This window comes from Strix uralensis, chromosome 1 (assembly GCF_047716275.1).
Source record: "Strix uralensis isolate ZFMK-TIS-50842 chromosome 1, bStrUra1, whole genome shotgun sequence".
In the NCBI taxonomy this organism is placed as follows: domain Eukaryota; kingdom Metazoa; phylum Chordata; class Aves; order Strigiformes; family Strigidae; genus Strix; species Strix uralensis.
Window position 1 is genome coordinate 109,011,087 of NC_133972.1, and position 22,173 is coordinate 109,033,259.

General features: G+C 40.3%; 2 protein-coding genes across 2 annotated transcripts; one reads left to right on the forward strand and one right to left on the reverse strand.

Moving 5' to 3' along the window:
- Positions 1–759: 759 nt before the first annotated feature.
- On the reverse strand, positions 760–13,820 carry ACOT13 (acyl-CoA thioesterase 13). The gene is made up of 4 exons (XM_074858244.1): positions 13,635–13,820; positions 4,364–4,534; positions 3,673–3,857; positions 760–1,482 (listed from the first exon to the last, which is right to left on the reverse strand). The coding sequence occupies exons 1-4, from the start codon at positions 13,818–13,820 to the stop codon at positions 1,314–1,316; spliced, it is 711 nt and encodes a 236-aa protein (XP_074714345.1). The 3' UTR covers positions 760–1,313.
- On the forward strand, positions 13,707–21,086 carry TDP2 (tyrosyl-DNA phosphodiesterase 2). The gene is made up of 7 exons (XM_074876944.1): positions 13,707–14,031; positions 14,109–14,221; positions 16,874–17,041; positions 18,380–18,471; positions 18,930–19,048; positions 19,424–19,594; positions 20,450–21,086. The coding sequence occupies exons 1-7, from the start codon at positions 13,819–13,821 to the stop codon at positions 20,729–20,731; spliced, it is 1,158 nt and encodes a 385-aa protein (XP_074733045.1). The 5' UTR covers positions 13,707–13,818; the 3' UTR covers positions 20,732–21,086.
- Positions 21,087–22,173: the final 1,087 nt, after the last annotated feature.

Below are 22,173 nucleotides of genomic sequence, written 5' to 3' on the forward strand. Positions count from 1 at the left end.
GCTATATCACTTGTTTGAAAGTAATTTTTATAAGATTGCTGATATATTAGTAAACTTGGTTAACTTCATATTGAAAATCATGGCCTGCATGAAAAGGTCATTTAACTCACTGGAAATTATTTCTTTAGGTTTAGGAATGCACAAAAAAGCTCTGACTGCACATTTAATCACAAAATTCAAATCACTGAAGACAATGAGTCAACTTCCATGACAAAAAGAACTATGCATGCCCTTTACTAGTGTAGATTAACTTTCAAATCTCCCACTAGAGAAGAAAAAACAAGGTCATGGTTTATGTAAACTTGCACTGCACATGTAGCATCGCTGTTTTAATTAGTGTGATAGCCTTGCCAAGGATCGTTTGTCATCAGTTTGAAGCAAGCAGTTAAATGTGTCCACAACAGTGCATGAGGAGACAAGTCTTCAGCGGATGAATAGTAGCTTAACTCTACTGCATTCAACACAAGTCGGACAATCTACAGCCTTAGCCTGACAAAAGACTCACCAAATTATTCTGATATATCTCTAACTCTCAGATGATGATTTTTAAACAAATATAGCCAGAACTTCAGGTAGGTAGAGGTGAAAAGCCCTGATGATGTAACTACATTTTCACATTCAGGCATCACAGGGATATAATGAAATCTCAGGGGAATTTGTGTACAAGGGTTCCACCACACCCCCTCTCAACCACTCCGTGCTGGCAAGCTTTTACTCAGTGTGAAGAGATTACAAAACTATTAAATAATCTTTTAAAAGGTAGTTTCAGAAAGCTTTATTGAATACTTTTGAATTTGTTACAGCATCAGTAAATTACATTTTGTATTAGCGTACTTTACACTTTCAAACCAGTTTCACACTATATTATGGGAATCTCTGTACTACCATCCTACAGCACAAGTAGTTCAGTTTGTAAGCATATACAGTGTTGTTTGAATGTGACTGTGATGGGCTGGAAGACTGGGTTGCTTTGTAACACGATGACACCACAGGCAAAGAAAATGGAGAACTCTTAAAACACTGTCATGCTGGTAAACCATATGGCTGGTGCAAAGGCTTTTCCCTTCTGCCACCTTGACCAAAAAAAGCCAGATGCATCCCCGTGCTATCATACTCTGTTGTTCATCTCAAAATAGGCACTAATTTTAAGCCTGTAGCAATTCTGGTGGTAACTAAGAAATTTGTTCATTTGTTCACTTATTATGGGACTGAGACAAATTCATTTGATAGACTATCACAACTTTGTGCAGATGTCTTATTGTATAAATGAGAAGATCATTCGATATGGAATTCTAAGCCAATTATTTTTTAAATTACTTGCTTGTATTACTTCCTAGATACTTTGTATGTCTACCTTGTGCAATTAACTTTCCTGTGGCCTTATCTGTTAAATCCACGCTGGCAAATGCAATGCTTCTTCCTTGCTTCAAAATCTGAGCTGTAATCAGTATCTCTTCTCCAAGCTTAGCAGCGGAAGTATATCTTCAATGAAGAACAAAATGAACAGGTAAGAGGCTGTACAGAGCACAAATCCAAGAATATTCCTGCATTTTAGATTGTCACGAAGGGAATTAGCAAAAGTGAGTAATAAAGACACATATCTCTAACTGCCTGCTTGCAAATCCCCACTTCTTAAAGTCCTTGAGTTCCTTTAAGTACTGCAGTGGTAATTCACTGTAAGAATTCTCTGAGAAAATGGAGGACAGAAAGAAACCCATTGGCTTGCTGCTGAGGAAAAGTCCATTTTGGAACAGAAACAATTAGGTATCAAAGACCTGAGTTAAAAGTTCAGCTCCAAGTCCTATTCCAGCCACTGCTGGCTCCCTACAGCCTTTCAAAACTAGTCTGGCTGGTTCAGCTGCAAAATGTCTCAAAGGCTCCAGAAGGTCATTTCTGTATGGAACCCAAGCGTAGGTTAACCGCTTCCCATACCCTGATCAGAGAAAAGTCGTGGAAATCTGGGAGGCCTTCAAACTTCCCAGGTTTAATGCTGTTTCCATCCATTAGATAACTGGTTTTATTTACTTGAGTAGGAGGGGTGTTCTTTTAGAACACACTCTCTAGGGAATAGGAAGAAATTCCCCCACAAAAAGCCTGGAAAGAACTAGGAGGAACATGATCCAACCATGAACTGAGGTAAGGGAACATATTCAAATGTTAGAATTACAGAGGAGAATGTGTAATTGCTGGATAAAAATCTTACTGAGATAAACTTCATCAACCAGTCCATTCTTATACATGACACCGTGTCAAAAGTATGACAGTCACACCTACGGCTGATGTAGCACAAGCCCCATTAGTTGACAGGGGGCAGGGTTTCAGTCTTGTTTCATTCTTAGAGGCTGCTGTTGATCCTCTTGTGATTAAAAACAAAAAAAAAGTTTCTGTTTCTCTCTGTTCTTTCCATTACTGAAATAGCTTCCTCGTGCCAACTTTTTAAAAAGCTCCTTCCCAAAAAGGAAAAAGCTGTATTATAGCAGTATTTGACATCCAGTATCACTTATTCAGTGAAAGCAATAGTGCAGGTTAAACAAAGCTATTACTGCTTCATATAACATTTCGTAAAGGTTATGCTACTCAAATAATTTTGGATCACCTCCAGAGAGAGCAATTCCTTAAGATTTTAGCCTTTATGTACCTGAGTAGGCAATTAATAATGTAATTGATAATGTAAATAATTCCAATGTTGGCCTCTTGTTATACTACCATAGGGGAAAAAAATAATGATAGGAGAGTTTCAGGTTTTAATTCCAGTAATTTCCTAGTCATCACAGTGGTAGGATAAAGCTTAAATAGACGCTCCAGTCCCACCTGCCCAGTGGAGAAATCAGAAGGTGTTGGGGGGGAATGGAGGGAACCTGGTAAAGATACAGGTCACTCCCCACACACTTCTAAAGCTTTTTTTTTTTTTAAGACAGTTTTGATGAGGGGTTACTTTTGCAAGATTTTTAATGCTCTGTGTTAGTTATTCCAAGTAGGATTACTTTAGTTCCAATGAGTCATAACCTCTTCATTAAAAGTAATGAATCAAAGCTGACAAGCTAAAATAGCATGATCAAAGAAGGTTTCAGAACGACTTTTTTTTTTTAAAGACACTGTGCTTTAAATTTGCATTACAGGAAGAACTATTCTCAGCATAAAACTACCTTTAAATGACCTAGAGCAAAGGAAGGTTCCTCCACTGAGAAATTCTGATTTAATCTGTAATTAACCCTCTATGTGAGCATACAACAGAGCTAAACTGTTTCCTGTTTTAGTATTTTTCCTGTTTTAACATTTTATGTACTAATATTAAAAAAAGGTTTACAGAAAGCTGCCTACCCTAGATCTTGGTGTTTGAAGACACACTAACATATCTTCATAAGTGAAACAGAAGTTGAGCCAATTTCATAAGATTAAATTTACCACATCCCAACACCCCTTTACACTCTATGAATGGGTAGTCTCTTAAACGCATGTAACAAGCAAAAGCTTAGAAAGCCCAACTCTAATTTTGCAACCAATTGGCAATATCCTCAAATACATTCCCCCCTTTATTTACAAAACAAGTCTTCTGAAACCAAAGAAAACACCTCTTTTTAAGTGAGTACTACAGCATAGAAATGAAGTACAATACCGTGTTAGGGGAAGAAAAGTTAGTATGTTCTGGTAAACATGGTGGATGATACCTACGTGATGTTCATGTCCACACTGACCCCAGGCACTGCTCTTTCTGTGTACAGCAACGCTGCTGTTGACACCACATCCACAAGCGTGGCTGTCAAACCTCCATGTAATGTGCCACCTCTGTTCGTATGCTCCTCCTCTACTTTCATTTCACAAACAACTTTTCCAGGAGTTGCAGAAAGAAGTTTCATCTGTATAACCACAAAAGGAATAAAAAGCTTACTGACAATAGTACCAACACCCGATACTGCCCTGAATCAAATTGAAAGTAAATCTTGTTTAATTCTGGACTCGTGAGACAGAAGATGGAAAATAGAGTAATTCAACTATCACATTTGGTATTTCCATAAATTTTGAGCAGATGATTGTTGCCTTAGAAAAATTTGTATTTCTAGTGCAGATAAATATTTAAACTGATGGTTTAACAAAACTTCAATACTTGCTATGCTCTCACAAATTGCTTAGAACACAACATTCTTCTTCAGTTTTCCTTCTGCTTTAATCTGTGACTGAAAATCCAGATTAGAGGAAACACAAAACTGCTCTGACTATCTGTGTGTACCATAGTTGTGAAGGTGTATTTGTTGGCTCACAAAATGGAAATGAGACGGACAGTAATTAATGAATTATTATACTAGAGCAACCTCAGTAAAAATCAGTATTTTGAAATGAGTGCTGGAAATGCTGATCAGATGACCTCCCTGAACTGAAATTCATACTCCCACGTAGAAGTATCCAAGGCTGTATCACACTGTGTTACAGAACCATGATTTGTGTATACACTTTTATTCCTGCCCACAGGTGTTAAATAGAAAATTACAGTACATCTACGGCACCATGCTTCCCCCTGTAACCAGCAGCTGGATTTTTAAGACCAAGAAGTTACTGCAATTCAGTATTTTAAAATCTTTTTTCAAGTTTCTTCAGTTAGTAGCACTATATTCAAAATCTGAAATACATTCAAAATCTGAAAGCAGATGCAAAACTGGTCTAAGTACAGCACATATATTTACACCTACAACTAAGACTTTGAAGTACCTTTAGACCACCACAAGTGAAATGTGGGCAAAATAACTATTATAATTCCTACTAATGTTGTAATTTTTTTTACAAAGTTTTTTTTAAGCGTACATGTTTCCATACTGTATCAGCTGAGTTGACTTAAATCTTTTAATCTTAAAAGGCATTAAGATTGAAATGTCCCCAGTTTCACTATTCCTTATTTATAATGCAGTGTAAGAGCTCAGTTCAGCCAACATCCCTTTCCAATAGGCCAAAGTTTATCCAAATTTTGCAAAAAAATGATACTAAGATAAATGATGGGGTCCATCTATGAATGGAAAAAGCTGGAATTAAACAGAGGGGAAATCACCGAGGCGGTGTCCTAATAAAGAAATAGCACCTTGATCAATGAAAATCCCAAGTCCTAAAACAGGCACGCTGCGCTGCACTGACTGGAGGCCTACATTTCTGACAGAATTTCTAATGAGGACTCTACTGACACTTGACACTGGGAGCAGATGGCTTCCACTACCGTCAGGGAGTGCTCCAATCCATTGGCAAGGCAAGGAAAGCATCTGGTTTTTGTCACTGCTCTGATCTGGCACTAGCTGCCTGTTCTCCTTGACGAAAATAGTTCAGTATTTGAACACTTCCAGGACTAACACAGCTAGAGCTGCTGGTTTGTACTTCTCGCAGCCCTTCTGTGCTTGTCCTCCCACAGGTCTGTCTCGGGGAACAGTATGGTGCTTCGGCTTCCAGCCACTACTGCGATGCGCTACTTCTTTGGAGAAAGGGCTTTAAAACCCACCGTCATTAAGCCTTATGTAGATACCAGCCTGGAATTCAACCAGAAACCAAGACTGATGCTGGAGCTGAGAAGTTTCAGACTAAAATCTGTCTTCTCCAGAACAGGAAATATCTTGAATCATATTTAGTTATGGTAAGAAAGGCTTCAAGTATCTCCCAGAAAAACAGCAAATACTTTAAATTCAAACAAAACTGTACTTTTATTGTTATTATGATTATGTTCATAGCACCATAATTCTAGGAGATTGCAGAAAAAGTCTAAAAGTATTCCAGAGCAAGGCAGGAAGCCTATCTCCCAAAGCTCACTTCCAGCCTTTATGAGCTGAAATACTGCATTTCTCTCCACTTAGTAAGCTTTTAAGGTAAAGTTATCACAGTGAAGAGGTGACTAAGAACTAATTGGACTCTTTATAAATAAATGAGCTTCTTAAAGCTTTATACTTGTTAAATACAAGACCAAAATGTCTTGGGGAAACAAGACAATAAGAGTTGTTTTGCAAATAGTTACTTTCTATTAAATGTACCAGATCATGGAGCTGTCAATGAAAGCACTGGTTCCAATATTACATTTACTCCTCTATAATGTAAAACATACAAATTTGGTTGGTTTTCCTAGATAAATTTACTGCATCACTGAACATCACAGTTACACAAATAAATAGAAATTAAATGGAGCATTCTAGCATTGCAAAATTTAATGAGAACACTGAAACAGCTTCACAGGACCACCCTACACAGCAGGTACACTACAAAATTTAACACAGTAACATCGTTTCAACTTTTTTGATCATAACGTAGTATTACATTAGAGCCGTACCAGCCAAATACATTTCTTTATATTAGGCCTTGTGTAGAAACTCAGAGAGCACTGAGGTACTTGTGCTTTCAGTCTGACTTCAAGGTGAGGTGTGAGATGTTATAATGAGCTACTTTTTTTCATTTTTAAGCCCAGAAGAGTATTTATTTCATCATTTTACAGTCCTGAAAGTTAAGCTTAGTCAGAGTTACTGTGAAGGGAAGAACACTAGTTACTAAATAACTCATGGAAGGTTATTGTAAAAGGAGAAAGCTCTTAGAAGGCTCTTTATTAAGATACTGTTAATAATTGATAAATAGATAGAGTCTTATAGGTTTAATTGATAGAATACAGGTGTTCAAAGAACAATACTGACAGTCCAATGCCAGTACTGCTCATTTGCCCCCTGTGCAGCCCTCTCCATGGCTGGCTTAAAACCCAGTCAAGCTGAATTAACAGAAATTAATCTTAGGTATTAAGTTTCAGACATAACAGAAGATAAGAAATATGTGATTAACTTAAAGTAAGCCATTTATAAAGGTTAGGCATTTAAACTTAGACATAGATTAAAAATATGTTAAACAGAACATCTTGAGTTTTTTCTCAGAAGTCTAAAGGTGAATTATAAGGAAGATTGTTTAAGAAGATAAGTAACCATAATGACTGAAGACTACACCAGTGAGCAGTGACTTCAAAAGAGGAATTGGAATGGAACGATGAGAATCAGCCGAAGCTGCGGAATATAATGGACTTTTGAAATTGATGAAGAATTGGGGACTAAGAGATCATGGAAAAACACCAAAGACTTTTGTATTGCATAATGTCATGTAATGTCCTTGCCACTCACTGAGGTGATGGCCCAACTCTGAGTTGTTAATAAAGCAAGCCTAGAGATACCCACAGTTTGGCAAAATCCTTTAACAGACTTTGGCGACTCAGATGCGACACTAGGACACAAGAGAAGAAGAGCCGTATATTCCTCTGGGCAAACCCGTTACCAACACTTGAACTGCTGGCAAAAAGAGTATCAGGTGAGTTAACCTAAGAGACTTGGGCACGGGGAGTTCCAGATAGAATTATACTGGGAAACTCTTGTGTTTAAATTTGCAAAAGGAGATAAGATAAAGGAAAAGAGATGGGGTCAACACCCAGCATTGAAAGGGAGATGCCCCTTGCTGACGTTGTAGAGAATTGGGGAAAGATAACCTTTGGCACAAACATTACAGAAGAGAAAACTAATAATATTGTGCCAAGAGGAATGGTCATTCCTGATGAGAAATAGAGGAGGAGGGCCAATGGATGTATGGCCTCCAAAGGGAACATTTAAACCCCATAAGCAAAAATTCTTAAGAATAACTTTGGAAGACTCTGAGGGTCAGGATATTTATTATTGGTATATCTGGTATAATTGGGCTCAACAAAGAAGAAAAATCCTTTGATAAAAACTAGGGGAACTTTACTTCCCTCAGCTCCTGAAGCTAAGGAAACTGAATTTCCTTCTAGTAATACTGGCATGAATCCAACGCGTTTGGATTACATCCCAAACCCTAGAGCAGGTCCTGGTGCACCTGCAGAAGTCTCTGCAGTAACCACAGTTATGAGACATGAACCTTGGAAGCAAGGTGATTTAGTAGCTTGGCAGGCAAAAATGCCTCAGTTACAAGATGATGCTGAAAAATGTGCTCAATTGTTATCGGGAATTGTCACTGATTATACCCCTAATTGGAATAATATGAGAACTTTATTACGAGAACTATTTCAAGCAGAGGAAAGGGAAAAGATTTTTCAAAAGGATAAAGAGATTTCTCAGAGAGGCCAGGATCTCTGAGCAAGATCCAGAATGGAATTTAGCAATCACAGAGGGAACAAGAGCTCATTGGGCTGCTATCCAGCAACTAATAGAAGTGGTCTGACAAGCAGGTAAGAGAGAAACTAACTGGACAAAAGTTTTAGAATGTAGGCAAAAACCGGATGAACACCCAAGCGATTATTGGGGCCGATTGAAGGCTACTTTACTAAAATATGGGGGTATGGCCCGTGACAATTTCCAAGAGCCATTAGCTATTAGTGTTTTTGTAGATCAATCTGCTCCAGACATAAATAAATATTTTAAGAAACACATACCAGGGTGGCAAGGTGAAACATTAACCAAAATTTTAAGCATTGCTGCTTTTGTTTTTGACAGAAGAGATGAAGAAAAGCAAAAGCAGCAAGAAGAAAGGTTAAAACTTGAGAAAAAGTGAGAGCAAAAAGAGAAAGAAAGAGAAATCGGGTTGTTGGTTGCAGCAAAAAGAAGAAGTCGGGGATTTCCCTGAGGTAAATTTAGAGGGAGAGGGTTGCGAGGTAGAGTTCCTCCCATTTCTCAATATGCTAATTCTTTAGAGTGCTTCTACTGTGGAAATTTGGGCCACATGCAGAGAGAGTGCCCGCTGAGACCCGTGTCTGCACAAGGAGGATCTTCACCTTCCAGACCACGTCAACCTCATTCACAGTAAAAAAATGATACTCATCTTCTCTGGAAACTGAAGGAACAATGGAGCCTGTTAGAATCAAGGTAGATGAGTACAGTCAGATTTCTGCAAAGATAAACGGTATTTATGTTAATTTTCTAGTGGATACAGGGGCAACCCTGTCTTTACTGAATTTTGAAGTTCTCCAAATTTTGAATGAAACAGTAATAATATGGGGAGTGGTAGGGGAAGTGATAAAATATTTATCTACCCCTTTGCCTGTAATCTTAGATAAGAAATTGGTTTGGGGAAGATTTATGATCTCTCCCAGTTCCCCCATTTCCCTTTTGGGACGAGACCTTTTGCAGGAATTTGGTATGTTTATCTCCTTGGCTCCAACAGGGATCCAACTAATTATAATGGGTTCAGAAATAATTCAACTTGGAGATCAAAGACAAAATAATTTAAAAAATATACCGCTTGAATTGGTTGCGGTCCCCAGAGAACTTTGAAGTATGTCAGGAGATGAAGTAGGATTGTTAAAATCGGCCGAGCCTATTGTGATAAAAACAAAAGGAGGGACCCCTCCTTCAATTCGACAATATCCAATTATAAATGAGGCCATTTCCAGTATAATAGAAAAGCAAATTGTACATTTTTTAGAAAAAGGAATTTTGAAGGAATGTTGTAATCCTTATAATACTCCAATTTTACCAGTTAGTAAACATAGAGTAGACCAAGATGGAGATCCTGAATATAGATTTGTCCAAGATTTACGAGCTGTAAATGAACATGTAATTGCTCCACATCCTGTGGTACCAGATCCTAGTCTGATTTTAACACAGATTCCAGTCTGGACACAGTATTTCCCAGTGCTTGATCTTACGGGAGCTTTCTTTAGCATCCCAATTGCGGAAGAAAGCCAATCGATCTTTGCCTTCATTTGGCAAGGAAAGCAGTTAACTTGGACTAGGTTACCACAAGGATTTACTAGGTCTCCAACAATATTTTCTCAAATTTTGAAAAATTATTTACAAGATTTAGTTTTTCCAGATAAATCTGCTTTAATCCAATATGTTGATGATTTATTATTGGCAAGCAAACCCAAGGATGATTGTATCAGAGATACCAAATACTTATGTATTCAACTTGTTAAAAAGGGACACTGTGCATCTCCATCCAAATTACAATTTTGTAAACAGCAAGTGAAATATCTTGGATTTATATTAAAACCAGGAAGACAGGAGGTGGATCCTGAGAGAGTCAAAGCAATTCAAGAGATACCCAAAATACGATGACTAAAAAGCAATTAGAGGATTTGGGGGACAAGCAGGGTTTTGTCGCCCTTGGATCCCAGGGTTTAGTAACATAGCTAGGCCTTTGCATGAGGCTACCCAAAATGAGAAAGTGGAACCAATTACTTGGAGTACTGAGAGAGAAAAAGCCTTTCGTACTCTAAAAGCAGCACTTTTGTCTGCCCCTGCTCTGGGACTTCCTGATTATTCAAAACCTTTTACATTATATTGTGATGAAAACAAAGGAACTGCAAAAGGGGTGCTAGTACAGGCTTTAGGACCATATGAAAGACCTGTTGCCTATTTTACTTCTACCTTAGACCCAGTGACTAAAGGAACTCCTTTTTGTATTAGAACAATAGCAGCAGCAGCTGAGATAGTAGAAAAAAACAGGACAATTGTTCTAGGGCATCCACTAACTGTCTGTGTACCCCATGAGGTAGAGATATTGTGAAAACAATATGCGGAGAAAGCTTTATCTCCTCAAACGGCACATAGATATAATTCTGTTATTGGCTAATAATTTAAAATTGGAAAGGTGCAACACTTCAAACCCTGCTACCCTACTGCCTTTACCCTCCGATGGAGAAAAAGATAACCATAACTGTGTTCAACTATTAAGTGAAACCAGCAAACCATGAGATGATTTGAAAGATTAACCTTTAGATAACCCTGATTTGAACCTCTTCACAGACGGCTCCTCCTATTATGAAGAAGGTCGAAGATGTACCGGTTTCGCAGTGACTACGGAAACACAGGGTACTGCTGGCGGGACCTCTGCCTGCACCTTTAAATGCACAGGGAGCAGAAATAATTGCCTTTACAGAAGCTACTAAATATGCAATTGGGACAAGGGCTAACATTTACACGGACTCTATATATGCTTTTGGTATCTGTGTGTGACGAGGACCTTATGAAAAGAAAGGGGTTTCCTACTGTCAGCATGAAAGACTATTGCTCATGGAAAACAGATCAAAGAATTATTAGAGGCAATACAGCTACCCTCTGAAATTTCTGTCATTTATATAAATGCACACACTCCGAAACAAAATATGATTTCAAAAGGAAACTCTTTAGCTGATCAGGCAGCTAGAGCAGCAACACGACAGATTGTGTCCATCATGTCACTGTCACAACATGAGGTGACATCCAAACTCCCAGACATAAACAGGTTATATGAAGATCTCCCTAAAGAAGAGCAATGGATCTGACTTGAAGCTCAAAGACAAGGAGGTCAACAGATGTTAAACAACAAACCTGTTCTCCTGAAAAGGTATTTATTATTGTTCACGTGATGGCACCACAAAAAAACTCATGGGGGGCCAGAGAGCTTAGTGCTCCAGATTCTCCAGTGCTCCAGACTGCCTCAGGAATTTATGCAGCAGCTAAAAGAATCTGTGAAGGATGTAAACTTTATAGACAATATGCTTCTGTACGAATTAAGACTCCCAGTGGAAAAAGACCTCCAGGCACCTTTCCTTTTCAAAAACTCCAAATTGATTATGCTGAAATGCCAAAAACAATGGGGTACTCTTACATGTTAGCGATAGCTGATCAGTTAACAGGATGGGTAGAAGCTTTTCCTACTAAAAAAAATGATTCAAAGGCAGTAGTAAAAATTTTGCTGAAGTAAATAATCCCAAGATATGGAGTGCCTGAAGTTATTGATTCTGATTGAAGAAGTCACTTCACAGCTGCAATTTTAATTCAAATTTATAATTCTTTAAGGATTTTTGGTCAATTTCATACTCCACGTCACCCCGAATCATCTGGCCAAGTAGAATGAATGAACAAAACTTTAAAAGAAAAATTAGTTAAGGTTTGTAAACAGATTGGCCTAAAGTGGCCTGATGCTTTAAATTTAGTTTTGTGGGATATAAGAAATACCCCAAGACAGCCAATTGGCGTTTCCCCAGCTGAAATTTTATTTAGGAGAATACTTGCTGTACCAAGTACGTATATGCCAGCAAAAACAAGTCTTTTGGATGAAGATGAGCAGGTCACACAAAATCTTTTATATTTGCAGAATTCTTTTTTCAAATGTGCAATCATGCTTATTGGTATCAGGGAATAACTCCCGAAATTCAGGTTCATAATATTTAACCAGGAGACAAAGTTTGTATTAAGAATTTTAAAAGGAAAAACAGATTTGAACCAAAATGGGAAGGGCCTTATACTGTTTTATTAACTTCTTTTTATACTATTAAGGTATCTAGGAAAGAGACTTGGATCCGTCATTCTCATGCCCGTAAAGAATCCAAAGCATAATGAACTGTTGTATTATTTTTAGCTGTACTTATCGCTACCTTTTCCTGGAGCGACACCTTGTGGAAAAAGTTTGCATTACGATATCGGGATGCCAATACCAATAGAATTATTATTAATAATTACAGTCATAATAGTTTGCATAATTATACTGTTTCAATGTTGTGTTGGATCGCAAGAGTGCGATGAAAACAAAAGGAGGGAATTCGTAAAAAAAGAAAGCTCTTAGAAGGCTCTTTATTAAGATACTGTTAATAATTGATAAATAGATAGAGTCTTACAGGTTTAATTGATAGAATACAGGTGTTCAAAGAACAATACTGACAGTCCAATGCCAGTACTGCTCATTTGCCCCCTGTCAAGCTGAATTAACAGAAATTAATCTTAGGTATTAAGTTTCAGACATAACAGAAGATAAGAAATATGTGATTAACTTAAAGTAAGCCATTTATAAAGGTTAGGCATTTAAACTTAGACATAGATTAAAAATATGTTAAACAGAACATCTTGAGTTTTTTCTCAGAAGTCTAAAGGTGAATTATGATGAAGATTGTTTAAGAAGATAAGTAACCATGATGACCAAAGACTACGCCAGTGAGCAGTGACTTCAAAAGAGGAATTGGAATGGAACGATGAGAATCAGCCAAAGCTGCAGAATATAATGGACTTTTGAAATTGATGAAGAATTGGGGACTGAGAGATCATGGAAAAACACCAAAGACTTTTGTATTGCATAATGTCTTGTAATGTCCTTGCCACTCACTGAGGTGATGGCCCAACTCTGAGTTGTTAATAAAGCAAGCCTAGAGATACCCACAGTCAGGCGAAATCCTTTAACAGTTATTTAGCACAATCCTCGTCTTACAGAGAGGTAATGGAAAGCAGCTCTAGTATTTAAGAGCTATCGAGCAACAACTGTGTTTTCTACCGTGTGTCACCACCACGGCCGCACACCGCCGTTCGGAGATCTCGAAGCCGGGGAAAACAACGGCAGGCCCGCGCCACCGCGGTCGAGGTTCAGCGAACGCACCCCAGGCCTCGGCCAGCGCCTGCCCCGGCCCCGGCGGCCTGGCCCGGGGCTACCGTCAGCCAGGCTGTCGCTCGTCCGTCCGCCCGCCCGAGGCGGGTGCTGCCCCGCAGGACAGCGCGGCCCCGCCAGACCGCGGCCGGGTCTCCAGCAGCGAGACGGCGCGTAAGGAACCGCACCTCAGCCCAGCTCGGCCTTTTATTCTGGGAGGGGAAAAACGGCTTTTAAAGGAGCGGCCCCGCCTCGGGCGAACCGCCGTCGCTCCCGTGAGGGGCTGCCGTTATGGTGGGACGCCCGCCCGGGGGCCCCGCCGCCCTCTCCCGTACCTTGCGGAGCACCCGGTCGAAGCCCTGCGACTCCACCATGTACTTTATGGCCTCCCTCAGGCTCTCCACCGTGCACCCCATGCTGCCCTGACCGCCCCGCCGACCGCCCGCGCCCCGGAACGGTAACCCCGGCGGGTGGGGCTTCCCTAGGGCTTCCGTCCGCCTGCCCCGCCGCCGGGCAGCCATGGAGGCGGCGGAGGGGCGGCGGCGGGAAGAGAGGGACGAGGCGGCCCGGGGCCCGCAGGCGGGTGAGCCGCTGCCGGCGGAGGAGGAGGATGAGGAGGCGTTGCACCTCGCCAAGCGGAGGAAGGTGCTGTGCTCCGAGTTCGCTGCCATCACCAGCAGCGATGCGGCGGTGGCGCGGAGCTTCCTGGCCGGCAACGACTGGCACATGCAGGTACGCCCGGGGGCGGCGGCGGGGGCGCCGGGCTGCCCCGGCGGCGGCCCCTTCCCTGCCATTCGCCTCTGTTTCAGAGGGCGCTGAACGCTTATTTCGAGTCGCCGCTGGAGAAGGAGAAGGAGGAGGAGAAGGAGGAGGAGAAGGCGGCGGGCGGGGTGCCGGCGGCCTGCGCGGGGCCCGGGAGCTGGTAGGTGACCCCCGGGGCGGGAGGAGGTGGATCGGCGGGGCGAGGGGAGGGGGAGTGCCGTAGCTCCCCGGAGGCGGGCAGGTTCCCCTCGGCTGGAAGAGAGCCGTCTCCCGGGTGGCAGCGCTCCCCTCCCCGCCTGACTCAGCACCTCTGCTGCCCGGTGGGGAGGCAGGTAGGTTCCGCGCCTCACAGGTAGGCTGCCACACTGGCTCTCGTTGTTTCCTAAGGCTGCCCGCTTCGAGGGGAACAGCCAGCTCCTCTTGCGGGGCTGCACTTGCCCTCTGCGAATGCTTCAGCCACCTTCCCTCCGGCCTAGTAGATTGTGAGCCTTTCCGAGAAGGGACGTGGTCATTTTCTTTCATTGTCTTGTCTTGTGCAGCAATACACGTGCAGGTTTTACTGTACGCACACACATTTGTATATGTGTAAACTGTGCGTGTATGTCATATGCTAGATGAATGTGTATTTATATTTTTATAAATAAAGTTGACATGTACGTGCACAGCTTGTTAAATGTACCTGTGGCAGTTAGGATCTAAGATCTGTGTCTTTCTTACAATCTCACGGCATACCTGTAGGGCATACCAGGGGTATTGAACTGCCCATGGAATTGAACTTTCACAGATCCCTGCCCTTCACAGTCCTTAGGGAAGCTTTTTTCCTATAGATTTATTTATTACAGACTTGCATGATATGTAGAAGAGCCCTTATGATCTTTGTAGTTGTGAATAAGCTGCATTTGATAACAGAATACCTGGTTTTGCTTGATATGTATGTAAGAAAAAATGCAAGTCTGTTGAATATTGGTCTCTAGGTAGTCCATGGTGAGTCAGAATATATCTGTATCAAGTTGGCAGCACCTCTTTATTTTCCAGCCTCTGTCTGTCTTTGCTCTGTGGGTTCTGTCTTGAGCTGTTGTATGCAGCATGTGTTGGGAGGGAGGACTATCTGGAGATCTCCCAGTTGGGGGAGGATCACTGCAGACCATACAGACTTTAATATTTCATCTCATAGTCCTTCAGCTTACAGTAGAAATATAAAATGTCATCATGGAAATATTGGAGGCATATACCATGTTATTCACCTACTTAAATTATCCTTTAGCTTCCTCTCCTTTGCTTTTCTTTTTCTGTTCAGTTTAGCTTACATGTGCATGGTAGCAGAATCTTACATTGTTTGTGCAGCACCAAGTATAAAGCCAATACTAAGTTCTAGGGAATAGATTTGTTTTAGTTCAAGGCCTTATTTTCATGTGTGCGTACAAATTCTCTGTTTAAAAACAAAACTCTGGTACCCCAACTTTTCCAAAATACAGTTTGTTTAGTCTTAGCTATACTATTTAAGGTATTTTGTTACGAACTTTCCCTTTACTCAAGGGATTTACATTGGATCAGTGTTGTGATTTAACCCCATGGACAGCGCAGCCCCACGCAGCCATCTACTCACTTCTCCCCAGTGGGATGGGGGAGAGAATTGGAAGGGTAAAAGTGTGAAAAGTCATGGGTTGAGATAGAGACATTTTAATAAGTAAAGCAAAACAAGGGATTTGTTCAGCACTTTCCATCAGCAGGCTTAGCCATCTCCAGGAAAGCAGGGCTTCATCATGTGTAGCGGCTACTTGGGAAGACAAATGCTGTAACCCTGAACGTACCACCTTCCTCCTCCTTTCCACCAGCTTTTGTTGCTGAGCACAATGTCATATGGTCTGGGATGTCCCTTTGGTCAGTTGGGGTCAGCTGTCCCGGCTGTGTCCCCTCCCAGCCTCCTGCCCACCTCCAGCCCTCTCGCTGGCAGGGCAGCAGGAGAAGCAGAGAAGGCCTTGACGCTGTGTAAGCGCTGCTCAGCAATAGCTAACACATTGCTGTGATATCAACACTGTTTTGGTCACAAGTCCAAAATGCAGCACCATATGAGCTGCTATGAAGAAAATTAACTCTATCCCAGCCAAAACCAGTACAACCATGTATTAGCAGGCAGAGTGATTTTCTTTAGCAACATAGTCCCTAAACAGTTACTAGACTGAGCACTCGGGCTTTAACAGTGCTGTTTAGCCTTTATCAGATCAACAGGGTAGACAGGGCCTGTGTTTTTGAGGTGGGATTTGGGGTGAATATTCCCCCAAAAAAGGACTGTCGATTTGTCACAGAGTGAGTTTGCATGTGTACCTCCCCAAGGGGTTCAGCAACTGGAAGAATCTCAGCTATACTACAAAGATGGGCACATAAAAGCAGGTCCTGCCTGCAGTTCTTTGTATGTAATATGCTGGAAAGTGTTTGAAAAACTGATACACACAGCCTGCCTTGAGCGTGGGAAAAGAGTTGAATTACTGAAGTGCTTTGGATTACATTGGTTGCTGTCTGGTTAACTTAAATCAGAATGGTAAGTGTTACCTTGTGTCTGTAAGGAGGAGGAAAAAAACACTTACTTCACCTGTGTGCTAAGGCTCTGTATGGCTGAGGTCTGTATGTTTTAGTTACTGCACTTTTAAATCATGTTGAGATCAATACATGTTAACTTATTTGTTGGGAAAGTTTTAGATGGCCACCTGTAAGTTGTGATGGGTCTAAAACATTTTCCTTTAGAAGTTAAGGGAGGTAATTGCAGGAAAACCAGTATTGTGCATGTTGACAAACAAGTAAACTCTCTCTTTAGTATTGACCTCACAGCAGATGCAACTACTAGCAACGCTGGTGTCAGTAGTGCAGACTCAAGGCAACAAGAAGATGACAGCAGCTTCTCACTGATAACCTGGAACGTTGATGGGCTGGATCTAGGAAATCTAAAAGAACGAGCTAGAGGAATCTGTTCTTACCTGGCATTGTAAGTGTGGCTTCATCTTTGTATTGTCAGGTACCCAGCTTTAAAGGAGAAAGCAAACTTCTTGTTTTAGACAGTTACAAATCTTCGTGCCCAGATTATTTTAACGTTAGATGCAACAATCCAATCATGTTATAAATCCTAAATAGATGAATAAAAGTTGATATACTGGTTAGAAGAGGTGTGAACCTATGCAGCATCCCAAAGGTTAGATGGCTACTTTAAAAAGCTTTTTTATAATGAACAATAGTGTTCAAGTTGCAGTCATATGTCAAGAGCATACTTCTATCCTGTCCATGAGAGAAAAGTAAAACTGCAAGCAACTTGTTTGCCTTATTCCAGTAGTATGAATAATTTCACGCTAGAGCAAACTGTTTGAAACAACAAAAAAGATTTTTTTTTTTTAGTGAAATGTGAAAAGTGGCTCTCTTGCCGTTGCTGTTACTTGTCTATCAAAAAAGAAAATGTGCAAGATAAGATAAAAGCAATAGATTCTGTGATTACCTTTTATAGTTCCACCAGTGGAAGCCTCCAATGAATATATTTAAACAATATAACAATTATATAAATTGATTTATCTTAATACAGTAGCTTATCAGTGTAAATTAAGTGATTTAAACAAGTGATAATTTAAGTTCCTCTTAAAACAGCAGAAACCCCTTAACTAAATAAAATTTCACTTGATTTTGTTAATCTAGGGTGACAATATTTTTCTTCTGTAAATAAGGCCTTAGGTTGGTCCTTCACCTCCTTAGAGCAGGGCTATTCAGCAGTTAGCGAAAATAGGGACAGCTGTAAAGTCATGTGTAAATCAGCATTTTCAGGACTGCTGCCCCACATGAACTGTTACTGGTTGCACAGCTCTAAGAAACAAAAGAGCTTGTCAACAATATTGGAGACTGGAGAAAATGAATGGCAGGTTACCTGAGGGGGTCTGTTGTAAGGGAATGAGCTGGCAGTTGGAATCTCCTGAAGAACTTAGATGTTGCAGAACATGTTCCAAAGCTGCTTTGCAGCTGCTTAAGTTGAAGTCCTTGTGTGTGTAATATATGAAACCTGTGCAAATATTTGCAGGATCAAGATACAAGGAAGTCATATGTTTTATGACCATGTCAGTTCCATATCCATAATCATTGTTTCCTCCCTTTTAACAATGGTGATGTGTCTGTGTGCTACTAAATATGATGGAGTTTTTTCTTTTTTAAAAAGCAGATTCTTATAATATGTAGGAAGAGGAGCACAAGGTGCATCTGAAATCCCTGACCCCGTTCCATTTGGCCTCAGAGTGTAACCGTACTGCCTTTCAGTAGTTAATTCAAAAGCTTGTCTTGCCGATTTCAGATACAGTCCAGATGTTGTGTTTTTACAAGAGGTCGTCCCACCACATCTCTGTCTTCTACAGATGAGAGCAGGCAGTTACACTATTATTCCAGGTAAGAAATAACCGTCAGTTTCTAAAGACAGAAACTGGAAAAAAGTTTGGTTTTAGTCTGTCTTCCTTGCCAAAATCTATGACCATTGTAGAAACGAAAAGAGTAAAGTGACGAAGGAGGCACTTAACTCACTTTCTGTGTTTTGATACCAGGATATAGTTTGATGCAAATTATGCATGTGAAAATCTAGCTTGCCTGGTGGTTTCCTTTGTGTTTTTTGAAAGACTGATAGCAAGGGTAGCCAAAAAAGTGGCAGAGATGAGTAATTTCTTAAATATTTGCATTTTAAAAAATCTGAAAAATTCACTACTATGAAACTTTTAACTAATGACTTTGAACATCTTACAAATTCACGTGATTCTCCCAGATCATGGTAAAAAGGTCTCTTTCAGAACCTTAGCTTCTTTGTGGCATGGCAGAAGATACCCTTGACCATTTCTTTTACTGTTCCTCTTTAGGTAACATAGATGGCTATTTCACTGTCATAATGTTGAAAAAATCAAGAGTGAAGCTACTGAAACATGAGATAATACCTTTTCCAACAACCTCCATGATGAGGAACCTTTTGGTTGTGCATGTGAGTGAGTCAGTATATACTAAACAGCTGTGTTTCTGCCTTCAAAACAAAAAATCCCAGGAGAAGCTGGACTGGCTTTATTCTTTGACAGTCTCAAACAGCCGAAAACTTCTCCCAACATACAAACCCAGTTGCATTTCATATTGGTGAACTTAAATCTTTTATCAAAGTTACTGGCTGTACTTTGTTTTCAAGTCTCATAACCTCTGAAAACAAAACTAAAAGCCTGTTATCCTCCTGTAAGCCAGTTTTCTTCAATGTAAAACTAATATTAACCAGAGCTCTGTCATTCAGTAATTTACTTTGTGATTAGATTTTGTCTTTGAACTTCCTATCGTGGTGTGGGTAGTAACATTGCCTTTGTTTCACATACAGGTGTGCATATCTGGTAATGAACTTTGCCTTATGACCTCTCATCTGGAGAGCACTAAAAATCACTCTAAGGAGCGTATAAAGCAACTGCAAATAGTGTTAAACAAAATGCAGAAGGAATCCGAGTCCACCACCGTTATATTTGGAGGGGATACAAACCTCAGAGACAGTGAGGTAAATAGAAATAAGCAACCTTGTTATTTTGAGTAGATACTGCAACAAAATCTTCTGAGCTTTTTCTGTTGTCTTTATGAGAAGTGACCTGCTTAGGCAGAACATAGATACGCAGTATTTATTCTTAAAAAGTGCAATCGTGACTAAGTAGAAGCTGCAGCATTGTTATGTTAAGGCATTTTTATAGCTGAGGTGATGTATATGAAGAGCTCCACGCACCCCCACCCCCCAATAACAAAATGTTTTATTGGCAGTATTGATACCTGAGAAGATGCAGGGATAGTCGATGAAGTTTCGACTTCAAACACATCTTCTCACTTTGAGAACCTGATCTTTACTTGCTCAACTCTCCGGTTCTCAGAGAGTTAATGCTTGTAGAATCAATGCAAGAAGAGGGTGCTCTGGAGAAATAGGACTTGGGAGTTTAAAGTTAAACCCCCATCATCAAGACATGCAAAATTAGAAGTAATTTTTGGCTGCTGATATTAAAAGTGAAATCTGTGCATTATTACTAAAAGGTCAGTGTTTCATCTTTCCCTATCGCGAAATTCCATTGCAGTGAACTGGAACAAGATTGTTTCCAAGAACACAGTGTTGACCCTCGTGCCTCAAAGCTTAGAGTTGAACGTTTACTTGGTAACAACATGTTTTGAATTTAGAAAGCACTACAGGAATTGGTCACGCTTTAGAGTATCCTGAGAAATACCACAATTTAGAAACATCTCCAATATCTTTGTTTTTAACAACTCATGTTTTGCAGAAAAAAGTGATACTGTGACAATTCAGTTCTGTTTTTGAAGGTAAAATTTGTGAATTCAGTATTTTGTGGATTTTTTCCCCTCCTTCTACTTCCAGGTTACTAAACTGGGTAACTTACCGAACAGCATTACAGATATCTGGGAGTTTTTAGGTAAACCTCAACACTGCCGCTATACTTGGGACACCCACTCCAATACCAACCTGGATGCGGAGTACAAGTGCAAGATGAGGTTTGACCGCATTTACTTTCGGCCTGCAGCAGACGGGGCACAGATTATTCCACGAAGTATGGACTTAATTGGATTGGAAAAACTAGACTGTGGCAGATTCCCTAGCGATCACTGGGGTCTTCTGTGTAATTTTGATGTGATATTATAAAAAAGAAAAAAGGCTTGCATTGTTACTTTGTAGGTGATTTGTTCTTGTCTTTACAAAATTTTACCTTCTCAGTTTAAGTAGGACATATTTAAATTTTCAACCCTAACACATTCTCTGCTCTTAACTTACACTTGGAATGGCTTCATTTCAAGCCAGGGTTCCCTTTTCCTCGTTGTATGCATCTGTTCTTGAATCATCTTTTTAAATATTTATTTTTAACCATGTACGCAAATACAAAACCAAATTCTAGTTTTAAAATGGGATGTAAATATAATGCATAAACATACTCGGTGGTTTAAAAGACACTTTTATTTTGGCATGTATTATAATCTCCTAATAAATGCTGCTATTTTTATTTTAAGAGTACCTTTATTATGCCTACTTTGTTTCTTTGGTAACCATTTCCATCATCCTTTACAACTCCTTTGTAGGGTGTTTTGTATTGGCTTCTGAAGTTTGTATTGTACTTATGTATGCCTTCAGGCAAAACAGTAAAGGAGCTGGGGAAAGAATGACTAGATTCTCACGGAATAAGGGTTTCTTAAGTAAGAATTAAATTAATATTGAACAGATTTAAGAATGATACGCCTTCTATTTGACAAGAAGAGGATAGAGGCAGATTCATGGAAGTTGTTCACTTGGGATGGTGTATACCTTTGTGTTTATTAACCTGGATATGAGTTCAGATTAACACATGTTCTCTTTCCAGTGAGCTTCTAGAAACAATGCTCTTATAAACTGCTGTGCAAAGCCTGAGCAGCTCAAGGTCTCACTGACTTTGCGAAAGATCAAACAGGCTTTTTTACTCAAAGAACTGTGTAATCAGTCTCATAGAAGCTGTCATTTTATTTTATAGATGTGCAAAGTACTAAGCTGATTGAAAAGGGCAAGTCTCCTAAGTTTCTGATGTGAAGTTCAGAAGGGCAGGGAGAAGAAACATGGACAACCCCTGTCAACGATGCAAAGTGAACACAAAAACTAACAGCCTAAATTTCTCCTTTTTGTTGTTGTTTGTCTCTGATTTTTAGGCCCAAAGCTTAATGCCAAGCTCCCACCCAGCCCCTTGCGCAGTCCCCCTTTCCCCAGTGAAATGCGAGAAGGAAATAGGAAAAACAGAAGCAAGAAAGCTCATGGGTCGAGATAAAGACAGGGAGATCACTTACCAATTACCTTTATGGGCAAAACAGACTCGAATTGGGGAAATTAATTTATGGCCAATTAATACAGATATTTAATTACTGATTCAGGTATTGGGAAGCAAGAAGAAGAACATTAAAATACATCTTTTCTCTCCCCTTTCCCTAGTGCACTGTCACTCCAGGCTCCTCTCCTCCCCGTGTTCTCTCTGCAGGCCACACTCTGTCCCTTCGGCAAGGGGAGGAGCAGCACAGGAGGGGGATGTGGTCAGTTGACACACAGACATGCCTCTGGGCCCTGCCCTC

Excerpts from the sequence above, each read along its gene's own strand:
- ACOT13 (XM_074858244.1), bottom strand. The coding sequence starts at position 13,820 with ATGGCTGCCCGGCGGCGGGGCAGGCGGACGGAAGCCCTAGGGAAGCCC. Across the intron at positions 4,535-13,634 it reads TCGACCGGGTGCTCCGCAAG|AAATCCAGCTGCTGGTTACA; the intron begins GTACGGGAGAGG and ends TCTTGGTCTTAA. Across the intron at positions 3,858-4,363 it reads ATGAATTTCAGTTCAGGGAG|ATGAAACTTCTTTCTGCAAC; the intron begins GTCATCTGATCA and ends GTGGTTATACAG.
- TDP2 (XM_074876944.1), top strand. The coding sequence starts at position 13,819 with ATGGAGGCGGCGGAGGGGCGGCGGCGGGAAGAGAGGGACGAGGCGGCC. Across the intron at positions 18,472-18,929 it reads CAGTTACACTATTATTCCAG|GTAACATAGATGGCTATTTC; the intron begins GTAAGAAATAAC and ends GTTCCTCTTTAG. Across the intron at positions 19,049-19,423 it reads GGAACCTTTTGGTTGTGCAT|GTGTGCATATCTGGTAATGA; the intron begins GTGAGTGAGTCA and ends TTTCACATACAG.